Source organism: Fundulus heteroclitus, unplaced genomic scaffold (assembly GCF_011125445.2).
Source record: "Fundulus heteroclitus isolate FHET01 unplaced genomic scaffold, MU-UCD_Fhet_4.1 scaffold_47, whole genome shotgun sequence".
In the NCBI taxonomy this organism is placed as follows: Eukaryota; Metazoa; Chordata; class Actinopteri; order Cyprinodontiformes; family Fundulidae; genus Fundulus; species Fundulus heteroclitus.
Window position 1 is genome coordinate 2388556 of NW_023396890.1, and position 16787 is coordinate 2405342.

At 46.2% G+C, this 16787-nt stretch overlaps 1 protein-coding gene across 2 annotated transcripts; it reads right to left on the reverse strand.

Moving 5' to 3' along the window:
- Positions 1-5584: 5584 nt before the first annotated feature.
- Positions 5585-9447, reverse strand: LOC105929413 (NADPH oxidase organizer 1). 2 transcript variants are annotated; one of them, XM_036132102.1, is made up of 9 exons: positions 9301-9447; positions 9143-9223; positions 8989-9061; positions 8022-8205; positions 7733-7935; positions 7543-7647; positions 7299-7416; positions 6263-6905; positions 5585-6208 (listed from the first exon to the last, which is right to left on the reverse strand). In XM_036132102.1, exons 1-8 carry the CDS (start codon positions 9373-9375, stop codon positions 6293-6295), a joined length of 1452 nt encoding a protein of 483 aa, XP_035987995.1. In that variant the 5' UTR covers positions 9376-9447; the 3' UTR covers positions 5585-6208; positions 6263-6292. The 2 variants fall into 2 exon arrangements, with proteins under 2 accessions (XP_035987995.1, XP_035987994.1); XM_036132101.1 differs by having other exon boundaries at positions 5585-6226.
- Positions 9448-16787: the final 7340 nt, after the last annotated feature.

Here is a 16787-nt window from a genome sequence, read left to right on the forward strand (position 1 = left end):
CCAGCCAAACCGTCACACCTGCATAACCCACAGAGCTGGCAGGTCTGTGGGTTATTAGGTCACACCTTGCTCAGGGGTTGAACAATGAGAGGATGGTGAGGCGGTAGAACCGGTTACCGCTGAGAAACCTTAGATGCTTCTTACATAACGCTGGTTTTTCTCACAGGAGTGTCTACGGTAAACGACGCGTTGAAAGTGAACTGAAACCGGACTGCAGGGAATTTAATTAATGAGTCAATTTGTCAGGAAGTCAAAACAATCCGTCTTCCTCATGTTTGTCTACCAGAAACTATTTATTTTCTCTTGAATCATGTTAGAAAAATGTTTGCTTCTTCTTCTGTTTCATAATGAGACTTTTTTAAGCTTGAGGAGATTTAGATGTTTTATGAAATAAATGTAGCAAGACTTCGATTTAAATCCCTGAAACTTTGACGTGGTTTCAGTGAAGAGCAGAAAACTTGGACTGATGGGTTTGTGAATGATTTGAATTAAGATTAGCTGCACACATCCAGTATTTCATAGCATGGATACATCCAAACTATCATGAAATGAGGCCAAATCGTTTTAAGGAGAACTTTTTCATACTTTGGACTGAATGAAAAGGTGTTTTCTTGAAAATGTGAAGTTTTTTATGCTTTCAGAGCTTCTCCAAAATAACATGAATAAACAAAACCAACAAGGATTTATTTCTTTATGTCTTTAGGATTAACGAAATGAAAATAATTTCCCTCTGGGATTATTAAAGTATTTCTGATTCTGATTAATTATTAAATGAATTTCATATAAACAGGGTTAACTGACCTCAGTAAATAAGAAACATTTAGAACAATAAATCTCCTTCACTCTTTCTACGTTTATCATTTGCAAACAATCCTTTCATTTCACCTTGAAGGAAAAAAATCAGTTTTTCTTTGAAGGAAGTGGTTTTTGTGTGGTGAGTAATCTCCTATCAGCCAATCAGATAACAGCTGGACGTCTCCCAGTGAAACTCATGTCCAAACTGACATGTTAATAAGTTTTCACGCCTCAGGCCGCCTTTCACCTGGTTTTAGTTCTAAGACATTTTGGACCTGATCCTGTCCTGATAATGTCAAACAGGAGGTGATTTTTCTGTAATACTGAAACGTTCTGATAAATTATAACTGTAAGATGATCAGAAATCACGCAGACGATGCTTTGCAGAGAAATCTTGGTGAATTGTCTCACAAACCCACTTTATTCCACTTCTGTATGTCCTGCCGGGGTTTTAATCCTCCAACCTGCCTGGACAGAGCAGCGGCATGCTTGGATAAACGCTGATTCCTATCTGTGGCACACTTCTGACTCATATAAGCTCATGTTTCCTCATATTTGACCATAAACCCTGTTTGATGGTAACTGGCCCGCCTAAAGTAAACAGCTCTTTTATGATTCTTGTTAAAGCTCCTCTCCAAGCCAAGAAATGCCACATGTGGCACAGATCCATGAGTTTAAGGAAATGAAATGCATGACTGTCGTTTCATCAGAGAGGTGGAAGAATGGATTTATTGCTGAGGAGACCAGGAAGTGAAATCAAAGCACTCAGCGGAGATTTCCTCCTTTAAGGTCAGCATCTCCTGGACCTTCCAGGAGCCAAAGCCAACGGAGGAAGTTGGTTCAGATGAGATCTGGACTTTTTTCCTCTGCATTTATTGAAAGGAGCTGCCATCAGATGCGTTTGGTCCAGACCTCCTGAAAGCTATCTGCGGTCTGAAGAGGTTCTCCATCTAGGCTGAGCTCCCAGCTGTAAGTTCTGGTCCTGCTGGAGGAGCCTGCTGTCTCTTTGAGGTTCTGCACAGGTCCAAGGTTCCCTGAGCCTGATGCAGTCAGACCAAGCCAAGGTTCCTCCACGTTCCTCCAGAGCTCTGATGTTTGTTCTGGGAAAGCTTCATCGTTCCTTCTGGTGAAACAACGGCTGTCTTCACTCACCGACCCAAAGCATCTCCTCCCAGGAATTTTGATCAGGTCCAGCCCAGCTTTTCTATCAGCTGTGGAGTCCTTCTGGACCTTCATCCATGGAGCTCATCATGATTTAAACAGTGATGACAGATGTGGCTCCATTTCCTCCTCTCTTTCTGCCCTCAGAGGCTTTCTACAAGCTCATGGAGCTCCAGGAAGCTGCTTGGAGATGTTCTGGAGGCCTCTACATTTAACATTTTATTCTTCTTTCTCCGGTTCTTGTCCATGACCCAAAAACCCGGCAATGCATCATTTTTCTGACGCTTCAGTATCTTTAGAATGAAAACAAGTGACTGACTTCATCGTAGTTTGACCTGGATAAAGTGACGGCTCTGCTTGATTTGGCTGCTTCCCAAAGTTTTATGGTTCTTTTCAGACTTGCTTTGATAATATAACATAAATGTGATTTATATTGTACAGCGTTCTGGGACTTTTTGTCTGTGAAAGGCTCTTTATAAATAAAGTTTACTGACTGACTTGCTGCAGTCCTGTGATGAGGAAAACTGCAGGAAGACTTACGGTTCCAGATCCACCGACCATGAAGGTGTGAATGTTTCCTGAAAGTAGAGTTCCCTCAGGCCGTTCTCCACAGCCTCCAGCTGCAGAATAAACCCAGAATTACAGCATTACTCTGAGTCTTCAGTTACCTTCTGTCACAGCCCTGCACTGCTGCAGCTTTTCTCTAATTCTGCAGCTTTTCTCTCGTTCTGCAGCTTTTCTCCCGTTCTGCAGCTTTTCTCTCGTTCTGCAACTTTTTTCTCGTTCTGCAGCTTTTCTCCCGTTCTGCAGCTTTTCTCTCGTTCTGCAGCTTTTGTGTCACACATTCATGAAAGATTCCAGCTGCTGATGAAGGTTAAGTCTGTGGCCTGACATCTGACCTTTTTCTGAATGAATTTACAGATTTTGTATATTCAGTCAACAACAAGGTGCCGTTTTGCATCAAATATTTGAAATATTTGACCTTTGCAATCCAAAGAGACTTTGCTGCAGAGAACAGCCCAGAGGCTTTTGTCAGCAGAATAAACAACTCCAGACAGACAAGAGTAAAGCAAAGTTGGACTCTAACATTTTATAAAACATCTGAAAAACATTGTAAAGCATATTGAGCAGGTTATTGGCTCCACTGTCTTCATTCCCACACAGAAAGCAGAGGGAAGTCTGCAGGTCTGTAGCTGCTGCCTCTGCACAGATCCTTGATCTCTGATCACTCGGCACCTAACGACCTCGCCGGCAGGCCGAGGTGCCGGATGTTTGTAACAGCTGTGGACGAGCATGTAAGGATTCCACGACTGTTTCAAGCATTCATAAAACCTGTGTGACATCTTCAGCAGACGGCAGCAGAGGCTTTGCATCATGAGGTGATCCTGCACCCCCCAGGGTGGGTCAGGGGTGAGGGGCAGTTCACAGCTGGAGGCTCCAGGCGGCTCTGCAGCCACATTCCTCCAGTCTGAGCGGTAAACCACGGCTGCTCAGCTCTGCTTAGAGCAGGAAGCCACCGCCAGGCTGGGCTGGTGGCTGGGAGACTGGAAAGGTTTATTCAGGTTTTAACGTCAGTGAGGCTGTTGAAGCAAACAAATAATAAATGAACAAATGCTTAATAATATTTTGGGTGTCGCTGATACGCTTTGAATCCAAAAACCTTTAAGAGCTTCCAGAAACCTTCACCTAAAGCTTCATTTCAGCGGACTGCTGCTTTCCTCCGTCCACAGAGGATGCTGCAGGGGTGCACTTACTTTCTCCACCCTCTTTAAATAAGCAGCTTGAAATAAGCAGCTTGAAATTGGACCAAGTCAACATTTAAAGTGATTTTCCTGCAGAGGGCTGCGATCCTCCGCTGCATCGTCCCAGCAGGTCCGCCTGGACTGATGCAGGCAGATCAACATCCTGATGGCGACAGGCAGAAGTTTCTGTTTCATCACTCTGTTTATCACAGATGGTAGAAATTATTGTCAGATTTTCTGCTGTGGACTTCCTTTAAAACCCATTTTTAGTGCTGCTGAGGTTAGCCTGCTTCACCTTTTCCAAAACCAGTTCTGATGTCCGGTTCAGATTTAGTCCAAGTATCAGGACCACAAGTCGCCCTCTGGTGCAAGGAAGGGTTCATGAAGAACTCTGGAGTCAGAGGCTTAGAAAGGAGTCAGGGGAGGTTTCTACTGTCCAGCACGGCAGTGGCAGCATCATGCTGAGGCCTGCGCTGCTGCCAGTGGAGCACACGGACCACCTCCAACATCCACAGCTGTGTGAAAGCTGGAGGCAGGTTGGCGGTTCTGACAGTGATCACATAGTTCACTTCTGGACTGAGCTTCCCAAAGCCCCACCTCTGCAGAACCAGGACCTAACCTGCGTCCAGAACCAACGCCTTTTCAGCATCAAAACCTGGACGCAGTCAGACCTGCTGTCTGGAGCCTCAATGCGCCTGACTAAGTGGTTCCTGGTGAGGAGCTACTCTGTTCCTCCGCTGGACTCTTTGGAAGATTACGGATGAAATCGGGAGAGTTTCTTGGCTTTATTTACTCAATAAAATAAATATAACCTGCGCCCTGTTTGAAATCACACATAATTCAGAGACGTTATGAGTTTTGGATTGTGTTTCTGTGGGGGGGGGGGGGGTCGCCTTCAGCTATTTCTGCTCCCCCAGTTTGACAACCTGCTGACCGGCATCTCCAGCCAGGACAGCTAGAGGCGCTCCTTCTCAGCTGAGGAGCGTCTGTCCATCTGCTAATGAGCATCTCAGTGGTAACGTTTAGCAGATTTTCCAACTCTTGCGTCGGTCGCTTTAGACGCGCTTAGTGCGCATCCGGCCAAATATGCAGCACAAGATGCGCAGAGCAAGATGCGCCGCAGCTCTCGGAGCCCCCCGAGGCGCGTCCCCCATAGACTCTGCATGTAAACCTGAAGCCTTTAATGCTCACAGGAGTCTGGACGCAATGATGCCTTCCTTTGGCCTCGGGAATCCACTGATCCCTCCACGCTGCGCACATGCGCAGAAACTAAAATCCAAGCTGAACTCTAAACCAGGTTATTTTTTTATCAGTTAGCAGTTCTGGTTCCACTCTGGGCGCCAGGTGCTGATCGGAGCGCCACTGATTGGTGGAGAAGACGCCTTCAGGTGGGCAGGTGGAGGTGTGCGTCTGTGGTCCTCCTGCTGCGTGTCAGCTGTTTGCGTGGCTGTGTTTCTGGGATCCTAAGTGGCGTTTTTCATCCACCCTGGTTGGTTTTAGAGCGCTACGCCTGCTGTTTGCTCCTGAGCATCAGCTGCAGGTGGATCCTTTGCAGAGGCCGGCTGCTGCTGCTTTCTGACCAGCCTTCTGGTTCTACCTGTTCTAGAAAAGCACCTGTTCCTACGTGTCTATATGAGCGCATACCTGAGCACTGCAGCTATATATATTAATGGCTCGCACTTCTACAGAGCATTCACCCATTCATGCACACAGTCACACCCTGACGGTGGTTGTAATTCCCTGAAACTTCATTAGATTTAGTTTGTAGTCCATCTCTCTGATACCTTTACCTGCTGCTTTTTGTTCTGTTCATGTTTGAATCGTCTTCTTACTGAAAACTGTTTTATAGATAAACTTTCTTTTCCCTGTAAAGCTGGATCTGCGTCTCAGAACCAAGCTGGGCTGCATCTGCAGCTGTGATCCAGTTTAAGTTCTGCTGAAACACCATCCAGCATGTTTGATACGATCAGCAGACCCAAACTCAGAGTGTATGTAAACTTCTGGTGCTTGTGCTGTAACAGTGGAGTCAAACATGGAGTCCAAACGGGTTTTATTGACCTGCTTTTATTTCATCAGTGAAAGTTTCAGGCTTTAACAGAGAAAACAAAGGATGAAGAAGAGGAAGAGGAAGAGCTGGACCTGCTGCAGCAGAACAGCAGGCCCGCCTCCTGCTTCATCAGAACCTGCTTCAACACAGAACACGGACCCTAAAGTGCTCACAGAGGAACGGTGAGGATAACAAGGAAGCAAATCTAACATTGAACAGTTCAGTCCCGCGGCCCCGAACAGAACCAGAACCAGAACCAGTAGAACTTTCCATCTGCCGGCTCCCACTCAGTGCTTCACTGAAGCTACGCTGCAAACTCAGCAGTTCAGCAAAGGAACATTTGTAACTCTTAGACGCGTCCGGCATGAGGAGGACATAAAATGGCAAAGCTGCATAAACCCGTCTGACGGCCGTGTCTGCAGTTTATGTCACACAGAACCTGGACCATCATCAGAACCTGGACCATCATCAGAACTTAGACCATCATCAGAACTTAGACCATCATCAGAACTTAGACCATCATCAGAACAATCAGAACTGGACCCCGCTAGCGGCCGTGGACGCCGTCCACTTCCACCTGGAGCCGGGTCTTGGTGGCCAGGGCGGCCTTGCGCGTCATGGTGCTGCAGCGGCTCAGGATCTCCTGGGGCTTCGGTCTCTGCGGCACCATGGGAGCCACCGGCGCCGCCTCGCCACCTTTGGACCCGGCAGACCCAGAGCTTCCGGTGCTGGACCTGGAGTGGGAGCTGTGGCGACTTGAGAAGCCGCCGTCCGCCGCCGGGGCCTGGACAGGTGAGCCGGGCTCCTGCGCCTCCTCCCTCAGGGGTGAGGAGGAGTCGCTGCTGGAGGAGAAGCTGGAGAAGATGGAGTCGGTGCTGTTGGAGGTGGAGGCGTCCTGCTCCGCCTGGGGGTGCAGCCAGCTGTCGGAGAGGACGTCCAGGGACTGGGCCCGGGGCCGCCGAGCCGGGACCGAGGAGCGGCGTCCGGCGTCCGGGTCGGCGCCGCCGTCCTCGCTGATGGTCTGTGGTCGGGAGGCGCGGGACTCCCTGGTGGTGGCCAGGTTGAGGGAGGAGGAGTGCAGGTGTCTGTGCACACCTGGCCGCGGGTTGCTGTACGGCTGCAGGTTCATGGACGGCACGTAGCCCACCTTCCCGTTACACCTGGGGAGAACAAGTCACCTCAGTCACACCTGATGCCCTGACAGGTGTAGGAAGCTAGGAAGCTGCAAGCTCCACGTTACATTTCCACTGGTGCTTTCCTGTTTTTTAGGAAATGAATAAATGTGCACCTAATTGCTAATATACTACACAATAAAAAGGAATTATTGTTCCACTCCAAATGTGATTGGTCTATGCATATTAGATCATTAGGAACATTAAAAATCAAAAGATAAACCAAAATATATCAGTAGGCGTTTACTAAAGTCTTTATAATAGTGTTCTACAACAGCAGTAGAATAAATCCTGAAGTTATGGCTTTTAGTTTCAGAGTGCCCCCCCCCCCCTCTGGACGCGCCCCTGCTCGTCTCTACAGGTAAGACAGGAAGTAGATACCTGATGAGCCACCAGCCGTCATCGGACTTCCTCAGCACCTCCACCACGGAGCCGATGGACACGGACACCTCGTCAGCGTTGGAGCTGGAGAAGCTCCTCACGGCACAGTGCAGAGAACCTGGAGCAGCAGCAGAAGGGTTAGGGTTAGTTAGTTAGGGTTAGGTCAGTGGCGGTAGGAGGAATCACTCCTACAGGTTCTCTAACACACAGGAGAACCTGCTGACATTTAGGCAGGAAGACTCACCTCCCAACACTCCCTTCTCTTCGTCGTGGTCTCCTTCAGAAAGCTCCAGGTAGGGCGCGGGGAACCAGGCCAGACGCTTGTCCTCGCTCTCCACCAGCCACCAGCCTGCAGAGGAAGCAGCAGCTGTCAGCCTCTGACTAGAAGATGATTCTGGACTAACGGACCAGAGGCTGAAGGCTGAAGGCTCTACCTGCCGGGTCTTTGATCAGGACGTCCAGCTTCTCGTCCGCTGCCACCTTGAACGGACGGTTCTTGGTGTCCTTGGTGTCGTAGGGGGCGATGCAGCGGTACGTCTGGGTGACAAACGGGTGGGTGACGTTGCCCACCTGGTGCCGGTCCGCCGCCTCGCCTCCTCTTCCGTCGCTCACGTCTCCAGACATCAGGATCATGACGCTGGAGGAGATGTGAAACGAGCGGTCAGAAAGAGCCAGGAACCCAGAGGAGGTTCTGGCTCGGCCCGTCTGGACCGCGGAGCTTACCTGTTCTTGGTGAAGTCGGTCTGCAGGTCGTGGTCTTTGGGCGTGAAGAAGCGGGTCACCTCTGGGCTCAGGGTCACGTCCTGCTCGCACTTCAGCAGCTGCTCGCAGTAGCTCTCCAGGAACACCATCTGCCTCACAGACTTCCTGGACCCCTTCTGCTTCAGGCTGCTCCTTCTGGCCTTTCCTGCACAGAACCAGAACCATTGGGTCCGGTGTCTGCTGGCATGTGGACCCTCAGACTTCCTACAGACTTTACGTTTCAGGATTCCTTACAGCAAGTTTAGACGTTTGAACACAAACCGTTCAGCAGGTTCCGACCCGTCATCGGGTTCTGACCCGTCATCAGGGGAACATTTGACCCAAATGTTCCCCTGATGACGGGTCAGCGGGTTCCGACCCGACCCAGATCACAGCAGAGGACGTCATCTCAACGTAAAACACATTTTACTTTAAAAACTCAGATTTCTATCCTTTTTGGTCCAGGCGGTTCTGAAAACTGTGGTACCGGGCCCACTGGTGGTACCTGAGCAGCCATTTTGGATTTCCAGGTTGGGGTTGGTCAAGCCGTCCTGGCTGTTACTCATTATTCTCACTTCTACAGAACCTTTTCTTGTTTTTGCAGCTCTAAACTTCATTATTGTAATTTGGGTAATCTGGGATTAAAAACTCTTGTTCTGACCCAACAGAACCGAGAGGTCCAGCTGGATTTTAGGTTTCATTTAAGCTTTTTGTTGAGCTGCATCCAGTTTCCTGCCAGGATGATGCAACCCGGCCGTGTTTACTGAGGAGGTTCTCCTCATAATTAATTTAATCTAACCATTTATTCTTTCTCCAGACCTTTAAAGGCTGCACAGGAACCCAGTTTGGAACCAGAACCAGAACCAGACTTTGGTTTCACTCCCAATGAAGACAGTTTAAGCTTAAACACATCTACTGCTTTGGGATTTATTGAGGTCCAGGTCCTTACCGGTGAATTTGGGGATCATTCTGTCGTTCTTCTTGAGAGGATTGAAGTTAGGGAACTTCTTCTTCAGCGTTCTCTGTCAGAATGAAGGAAGCGGAGCTCAGACCAGCAGCTTCATGGAGGACACATGCAGCTCTCATCAAGTTCTCTCACTTACGTGGAATTTCCTGAAATCCTTGAAGGACCTGTAGATGATCACCTCAGCTTCATCGGACCAGAGGACGGAGACCATGTAGGTCTGCGAGCAGAACCAGAACATTTAAACGGGCCGTTCTCTGGAATGAATGCATGGGAGAAATAAAGGTTCTGACCCACCTTGAGTTTGGGCTTCTCTCTGCGGACTCCTCCAACAACTCTGGCGCTGATCACGTAGCGCTGATCTGCGGTCATCCTGGTCAGGTTCGGGCTCGGATCGCTGCTGGAGAACCGGGTCGGGTTTTTGCTGCTGCTGCTGCTGGGTGATGCTGGATGATGCTGCCGGGCTCCAGCAGCCGCAGCTTTTATAATGCAGCGGGGAGGCGGAGTCTGGCCCGGCCCGGCCCGGCCCGGCGCGGCGCGGCGCGGCCGGAGGCTGAGGATGCTGAGCCGGCGGGGCGGAGCGCAGCAGCACCGCCTAAAACAGTCACACCTGTCCGGGAACACCTGACGCGACAGAGACTCATCTAACAGCTCAATGTGCCGGAAAATACGGAAATAAATGCGCTTCAAACCATCATCATCATCATTATTATCATCATCATCATCATCATCATCATCATCATTATCATCATCGTCATCATAAATAATTAAAACACGGAGATCATGATGACTAAATAATGTTTTGTGTTTTAAAAAGAGACAAATATGTGAAAACATGTGGACCATGTTAAAACATTTTAATAGAATATGTATAAAATAGATAAAAACGAATCACTAAAAAGAAACTGAATAGGTATAGTAGATATGTTAAAAAGCTGGATTGTGTATATGTATTTAAAATAAACTGAAATAATGTGCTAAAATGTGATAAATTGATTTCTATAGCAGACTGGTATTTTATGAACTGGCTCAGTTTAATGACATCAATAAAAAGCTGGAGCAGAGAGATGAAGGCTTGTTATCAGCTGCCTTCCTGGCACCCTGCATCATCAGCCGCCATAATTAACATCGCTGCACGTGCAGCCTCCTCTTACCTGTCATCTAATGGCAATAAAGCTGCAGAGCCGGGCTGCGTGTGCACGGCCTCGCACCTTAAGGCAGGTATGTGGGAGCATTCACAGGTGTGCCTTCAAACAGAGCCAGCGGCACAAAGGGGGGTTATCCCCAGCAGCACTCATCAGAGGGATGTGAAGCCCCTGCTGTGAAGGGATGCCAGCTTCTTATCACACAGACACCAAGAAGCAGCACGCAGAAAAACACCCAGCACGTGCTGCGGCCTAAAAGGTCACCACTGTCCAGCTTCCCGCTCCACCCAGAGAGACGTCAACACCTGAGGGGGGGACACGTGAGATTCCCAACAGAAAACAGCCGGGAGAACCCGCAAGGTTCTGGACATCGGCTCGTGGTCAACGTGGAGATGAACACGTGAAAGCTCTCTGAGAAGAGAAAACAGACAAGATTCCTGAACAGACATGCATGAATAGATATGCATGAATAGATATGCATGAATAGATATGCATGAATAGATAGGCATGGATAGATATGCATGAATAGATATGCATGAATAGATATGCATGAATAGATATGCATGGATAGATATGCATGGCTGCATCCAGAATTCAGTCGTAAAAATGTCTCTCTGTTGTTCTCTCCATGTGAAAGACATTACCAGACTTTCCAAAAGAATAAAAATGCACAAACTGCAGGAAACTAATTGTCTAATTATGGGGAGAAGATGCTCTGGTCTGCTGCATGTGTTAAACACTGTGTGTGGTCACCATCCCCTGAATGAGGCACGGCGGAGGCTCATTAAGGGAGAACCAGCCTGAACCTGCAGCCTGAGGCATTATGGGATGGATGAGATCAGAGAAGATATTTATTCTGGATAACTGAAACATTTAAACTTCCAGCCATAAAGTTAAAGTTGGTATGTTTAACATGACTGTGGGCTCAGACGTGCCTCCAGGTGACCCTCCTGCTGAACACACCTGTTCCATGGCGCATTATCTCAACCTGCAGCAGGTTTCACATTCAGGGCTTTTTGCCAGCAGCAGTTCCAGAAATACGTCAGTTTTCTCCTGAACCGATGATTCAGCCTCGGACAAAAGGCCTCTGAGATTCCTTTGTGACAAATTACAGCAGCGTCTCCTGCTGCTGAAGCTTCTCGGTGAGTGAGTGGGTGCAGCGGCGCAGAAAAGGCTCCTTTACTTCCTGCTCCGCTGACGTTCCCTCAGCTTCAGCTGTTCCACAGCATCAGGGAGGAAACCACTATTTTAAAAACAGAAAAACAACATTTAAAAAAGAAAGTCAAGTAGGAGAAACTCATTAGATTTAATAAGTTATCAGGTTTTTTCAGTGCTGTGAAAAACTAGCAGATTATTTCTGTTTCTGTATTTTTTTAAACATTTAGGATCATTAAAACTTAAGACGAGTCAAACCTGAGAAAACATCAAATATTTCATTTAGAATTTCATTTATTAAGGGAAAAGTTCCCCCAGCAGCCTGACTTCAAACAAGACATCACAGACGGCTGCATCCAGAAGTTCTGCCAGGCCCGGGTCCATCCATCAGGGTTCCAGGTCCGTTCCTGAGGCTCTGGGACCCGGAGAACCGCCGTGAGAACCAGGATCCACACATGGAGAGAACCTGGAACTCTGCAGAACCTTCCCAGGAGGGACCGGCCCACCAGAATCAGGAGCTCAAAGTCCAGGCGGTTCCGGAAGAACCCAGAACATCTGAAGTTCTGCAGGCCTCACTGGCTCAGCTAAGCTCAAAGGTCCATGGGAGAGATCCTAGACCAGAACCACTGCTGACCCAAAAGAACAGGAGGGCCCATCTCACAACTACAAGACAAAAGTGGACCTTAATGGAAGGTTCTGGTCCGGTTACAACTGGAGTGAAGCGAACAGAGCGTTTCAGAACCAGAACCTCATAGCTACAGTCAAACAGGGTTCTGGTAGTGGGATGGTCTGGCTCATCTTTGCTGGTTCTGGTTCTGGACCTGGACCTGGTTCTGGACCTGGACCTGGACCACTGTGATGGAACCATGAATTCTGCTCCATCCTGAAGAAGGTCCGGTCATCAGGTTGTGACCTTCAGTTCCAGAACCCCTGGGTTCTGCAGAAGGACCATGATCCAAAGCACATCAGAATGGGTTCAAGCGGCCTAGTCAAAGTCTGGACTGAAGTCTGGTGCTCTGCTGTGGCCGGACCTGGAACCGGACCAACGTGTCAGAATTAAATAAATTCTGCAAAGCTGAGCGGGTCCAGATTTCTCCTCAGTGACGTTAAGAACTCGGTACCAGTTATCAGCGGATGATTACTGGTTCCCACCGGGTCCGGCTGGTCCGATTGGACCGCTTCACAGCTTGTTGTATCTAATCGGGTCGTTTTGGTCTCATATTAAAATATTTCAGCCAGAACTTTTCAAAGCGCTGGAAAAATCCAAATGATTTATGTTTTCATTCTTTCCGCTCGTCTTCATCGTCATTCAGGTTCGGATCATCAGATTCTGGACCAGGTTTGGTTGCATTGGTTCAGGAAAGGTCCAGAAGCAACACGGCAGCACGGTTCTGGAGATGAAATTAGCATTTAACCAACAGAACTAACCCGAACAAACGGTAGAAAAGAGAATCGTGCAGAAAAAGCTTAATTACGTTTTCCTCTACAGAACATGTCGGGTACTTTGGCCCGATGTTCTGTTTCCCTGACCGTGTTTGGACCCGTTTGGGTTCTGAGGTGTAACAGGAGGAGGTTCTCAGCGTGATTTAGTTCCACTGCAGTCATTTAAAATGAACCATTTCATTTTAAAATGAACCATTTCATTTTAAATAAATCATTTCATTTTAAATGAACCATTTCATTTTTAAATGAACCATTTCATTTTAAAATGAATCATTTCATTTTAAATGAACCATTTCATTTTAAATGAACCATTTCATTTTAAAATGAACCATTTCATTTTAAATGAACCATTTCATTTTAAAATGAATCATTTCATTTTTAAATGAATCATTCCCTTTTAAATGAACCATTTCATTTTAAATTAACCATTTCATTTTAAAATGAATCATTTCATTTTAAATGAACCATTTCATTTTAAAATGAACCATTTCATTTTAAATTAACCATTTCATTTTAAAATTAATCATTTCATTTTAAATGAACCATTTCATTTTAAAATGAACCATTTCATTTTAAATGAACCATTTAATTTTAAAATGAATCATTTAATTTTTAAATGAATCATTCCATTTTAAATGAATGATTTCATTTTAAAGGAATCATTTCATTTATTTCCCTCCTGTTCATTTCTACATGTTTCAGATCCACTCCAGCGCATCAGATGATGAAGAGTCTCAGGTTCTGTGGGCGGTGCCGGTCCAGTGATCGATCATTTAAGCTGTTATACCAGAACCAGCAGCTCATATCAGTAATGAGCTGAAATCTGCATCTTATTTCCTGCATTTTAACGCCTAACTAAACAAAAACACAAACTCAAGCGGAGAAGCTCAGAGAGCCGCATTGTTCGGCCGGCCGGCCACGCCTGCTCTAAGCTGGCCTTCCTGGAGTCTTTCTAACAAACTTTTCCTGCTTTTGTCAATCATTGTTAAGACCTTTGTTGACTCCTAACCTGCTGGAAAAGCCCAGCTTAAATAAACTTTGACCCACTGACAAGAAGGAAGTTCTATCTGCATCAAAATCCAACCTTTGACATCAATCTGCAACCTGATCAGCATCGCTGGAAGGGATTGTTTTACATCCAGAATGAACAAAATGTTTTTATTTCCTCTTCCTCCCATCCTGACTCAATGCATCAGCTGGACTTGGGTCTGTACTTTGACTAGGCCATTCTAACGCTTTAGGATGCCATGATCTAATCCAGGGTTCTGCAGCCTCTCATTACTCTGACAAAAAAAGAACCAAGAAATGTTCTAAATGTAGATCTAATAACAGGGATTACAGGTTCTTGTAGAATAAACGTGTTGAACATCCACAACAGAATGACTCTTAAAGGACCAGTCTGACTTTTTAGATCTATTTTTCATGTCATTGGGGAAAATTATGTGAAAATGCAAATATTAACTTCCAAAAGGAGAAAATGTATCCATCCTCTTTTTGCTAAAGTTTGGCTGTTATTTATTATAAAGGCTGAAAAATTATTTATTCTTGATGGAAATAAAATGGTGTTTCTTTGTGAATGACAACATGTTCAGTGGATATTTATAGAAATGATCATTTGTCTTTTTAAAAGGTCGTAATATCGGTGGCTTTTCTTCTGCTCCTCTTTAAGGTCTGAACTTTAACTAGGCCGTTCTAACCCAGAACATCTCAGGCTGCGTGTTCAGAGAGGTTCTCCTGCTGGAAGGAGAACCTCCACCTCTGTCTCAGGTTCTCCTGCAGGTTCTCCATGGTTCTAGGATGGTTCTGGTTCTGCTCCATCAGCTCTGACCTGCTCCCCACAGCATGATGCTGCCTCCACCGTGCTCAGCTGTATTTGTTCACGGTTCTGTTTGTTCATTAATGTTCTCCAACAAACCTCTGAGGCTTTTACGTATGCGCTAGATTTCTATAAAGAATAATTTACTCATTTTTTTTAACATTCAGGTGGCTTCCAGAGGGTCTGGTTTTAATTTAGGATCATTAGAGGAAAAGCACTTTGGATTTTTATTTGTGAGATGTTTTATGAACCACGTTTCATCTTTCTTTAACTTCCTGGTTTTTACGGCTCGGTGTTGTTGAGCGTCAGGGCGTCTCCACCGCCCAGTCAGAGCTGCAGCAGCTAGAGCCAGAGGTGTCTGTGCATGGGGACGGACGCATCAGTGACAAAAACAAAGCCGTAAGAAGGTTCTAGAAGATCCTAGAACTGGACCGACATTCTGTAACCTCGGTTCTGGCCTGGATCCGGTCCTGAAGGTCAGATCCTGGGATGGGCCGAGGCCCTGTCATCATTTCACCAGAGAGAACAGCTGATCCCACTAAAGTCGCTGTGCTGGTGTGATTATGATGAGTTTTGGTGATGCCAGTTACACAACAACAAGCCGAGGTTACAAAACATGCTGAGATGGACCGGCCGCACAGTCACCTCTTTGTTTCAGCTGCCAGGAACCTGGCAACGCCAGTCAGGAAAAACAAGCAGTCGCATCAATCATCTCACCTCCACGCATCTTCTCAGAAAACACCCTGAAGATGGAAATCTCTCTATTGTTGTTTAAGTTGGAATTTAAGAGACTGCCATTAAAACAAAGACGAGGAAGTGCAGAGACTTTTACCGATGCATCATTTGGATTATTTGGTTATTTTAGGGTCTAAGGGTTTATTATTACAGCTTGGGTTTATTGGAAAATAAAGTCTGGCTACCAAGACAATAAAGAGGAGGACGTGACAAGAGGCTGCCGAGCTTTATTGCAGGCAGCTGATGTGCAATAAGAAGAAGTCTGAGATCTGGTTCTGTGCTACCAGGAAGCTGCAGGCGTGTCTGGAACTCCAGGCTTGAGAAATAATGGGAAACTTTGAGATGTTTGCGTTTGAATCAGGATGGCCGGTAAACTCAGATTTTATTGACCTACATCTCGCTGACTGGGTTTGACCAAAGGTCATGAGATGTATGGAGGAAGGTGGAGTAAAAACATTACAGCTCCTAGAAGGCTTCCCTGGAAAAACGTGGCGGTCCGATCCGACCGCTGCCAGGAAGCCGGATCATTTCCTCACGTATTCGTCACCCAGCGCCGGTTGATGAGGACCTGTGGGCTCTGAGAGGGACTCCCTGCCTTCTGAGCTAACTGGGCCCAGACTTCAGTTTCCACCGTGACAGCCGCTGTTTATGAAAACCTCATCATCTTTTTCACGGGTCCATTTCAGGGACACTTTCAGAGGTTCTGTTGGGTTTGGCAGCTGATGTTCTGGATCATGAGACCCGTAGGTCCAGCTGGTCTTAACCATTAAGGTTCTGACCCTGCAGAACGGTGGATGGAGGACCAGAGGTGTCAAGTAACTGAGTACAAATACATTTCTACAAAAGTAGAAATGCTGCTTATTTATACTTTATTATTAGTTATTTTTTTAGCCTACTTTCTATTTCTACTCCTTACATTTTGAAAATAGTCTCTTAGCTTCTATGTCAGTTTGATTTTGTTCTGGCTTGTGAATAAAAAAATTTAAATTCAGATAAAAAGCGCTACCCGGACAGTGGTTTTGATTGTTATGGACCACGTTGTTCACCAAACACCCCGACAAAAACTTAACAAGAGCTAAACGTAGAAGAAGAACTATGCATTTTTAGGATTATTTGTTATTTTCCTTTTTTTCACTTTTTGATTAACCGTTAGGATTAATTATTAATTTTGACAACACTGTCTCCTGCGCACAGACGACCATATAAGGGAAAATAGTTATAAGAGGGTAATGAACTCATTTTCATGCCCAGTTATTATCTTACATCTGTTGCCCTCATTAATTTCTGCGGCTATGCTTGGATGTCCATTTATATTCCAGTAATAAGTGAAATATTATTGATAAAATGTCTATGAAGTTTGACTTTTTGCACCGATACTTAAAGACAACCAAACATCAGATTTTCTGCTCCATGAAACCGTGTGATGCTCAGAATTACACCTTCATGGACCTTTAATATATATGCATTACTTTAATACTTTAAGTAGTTTT

What these genes read in the sequence shown, in the direction of transcription:
- LOC105929413 (XM_036132102.1), bottom strand. Translation starts at nt 9,375, where the DNA reads ATGACCGCAGATCAGCGCTACGTGATCAGCGCCAGAGTTGTTGGAGGA. An exon ending in ACCGACTTCACCAAGAACAG is followed by an intron (nt 7,936 to 8,021) that starts GTAAGCTCCGCG and finishes CATCTCCTCCAG; the next exon opens with CGTCATGATCCTGATGTCTG. An exon ending in AGAGAAGGGAGTGTTGGGAG is followed by an intron (nt 7,417 to 7,542) that starts GTGAGTCTTCCT and finishes CTGCTGCTCCAG; the next exon opens with GTTCTCTGCACTGTGCCGTG.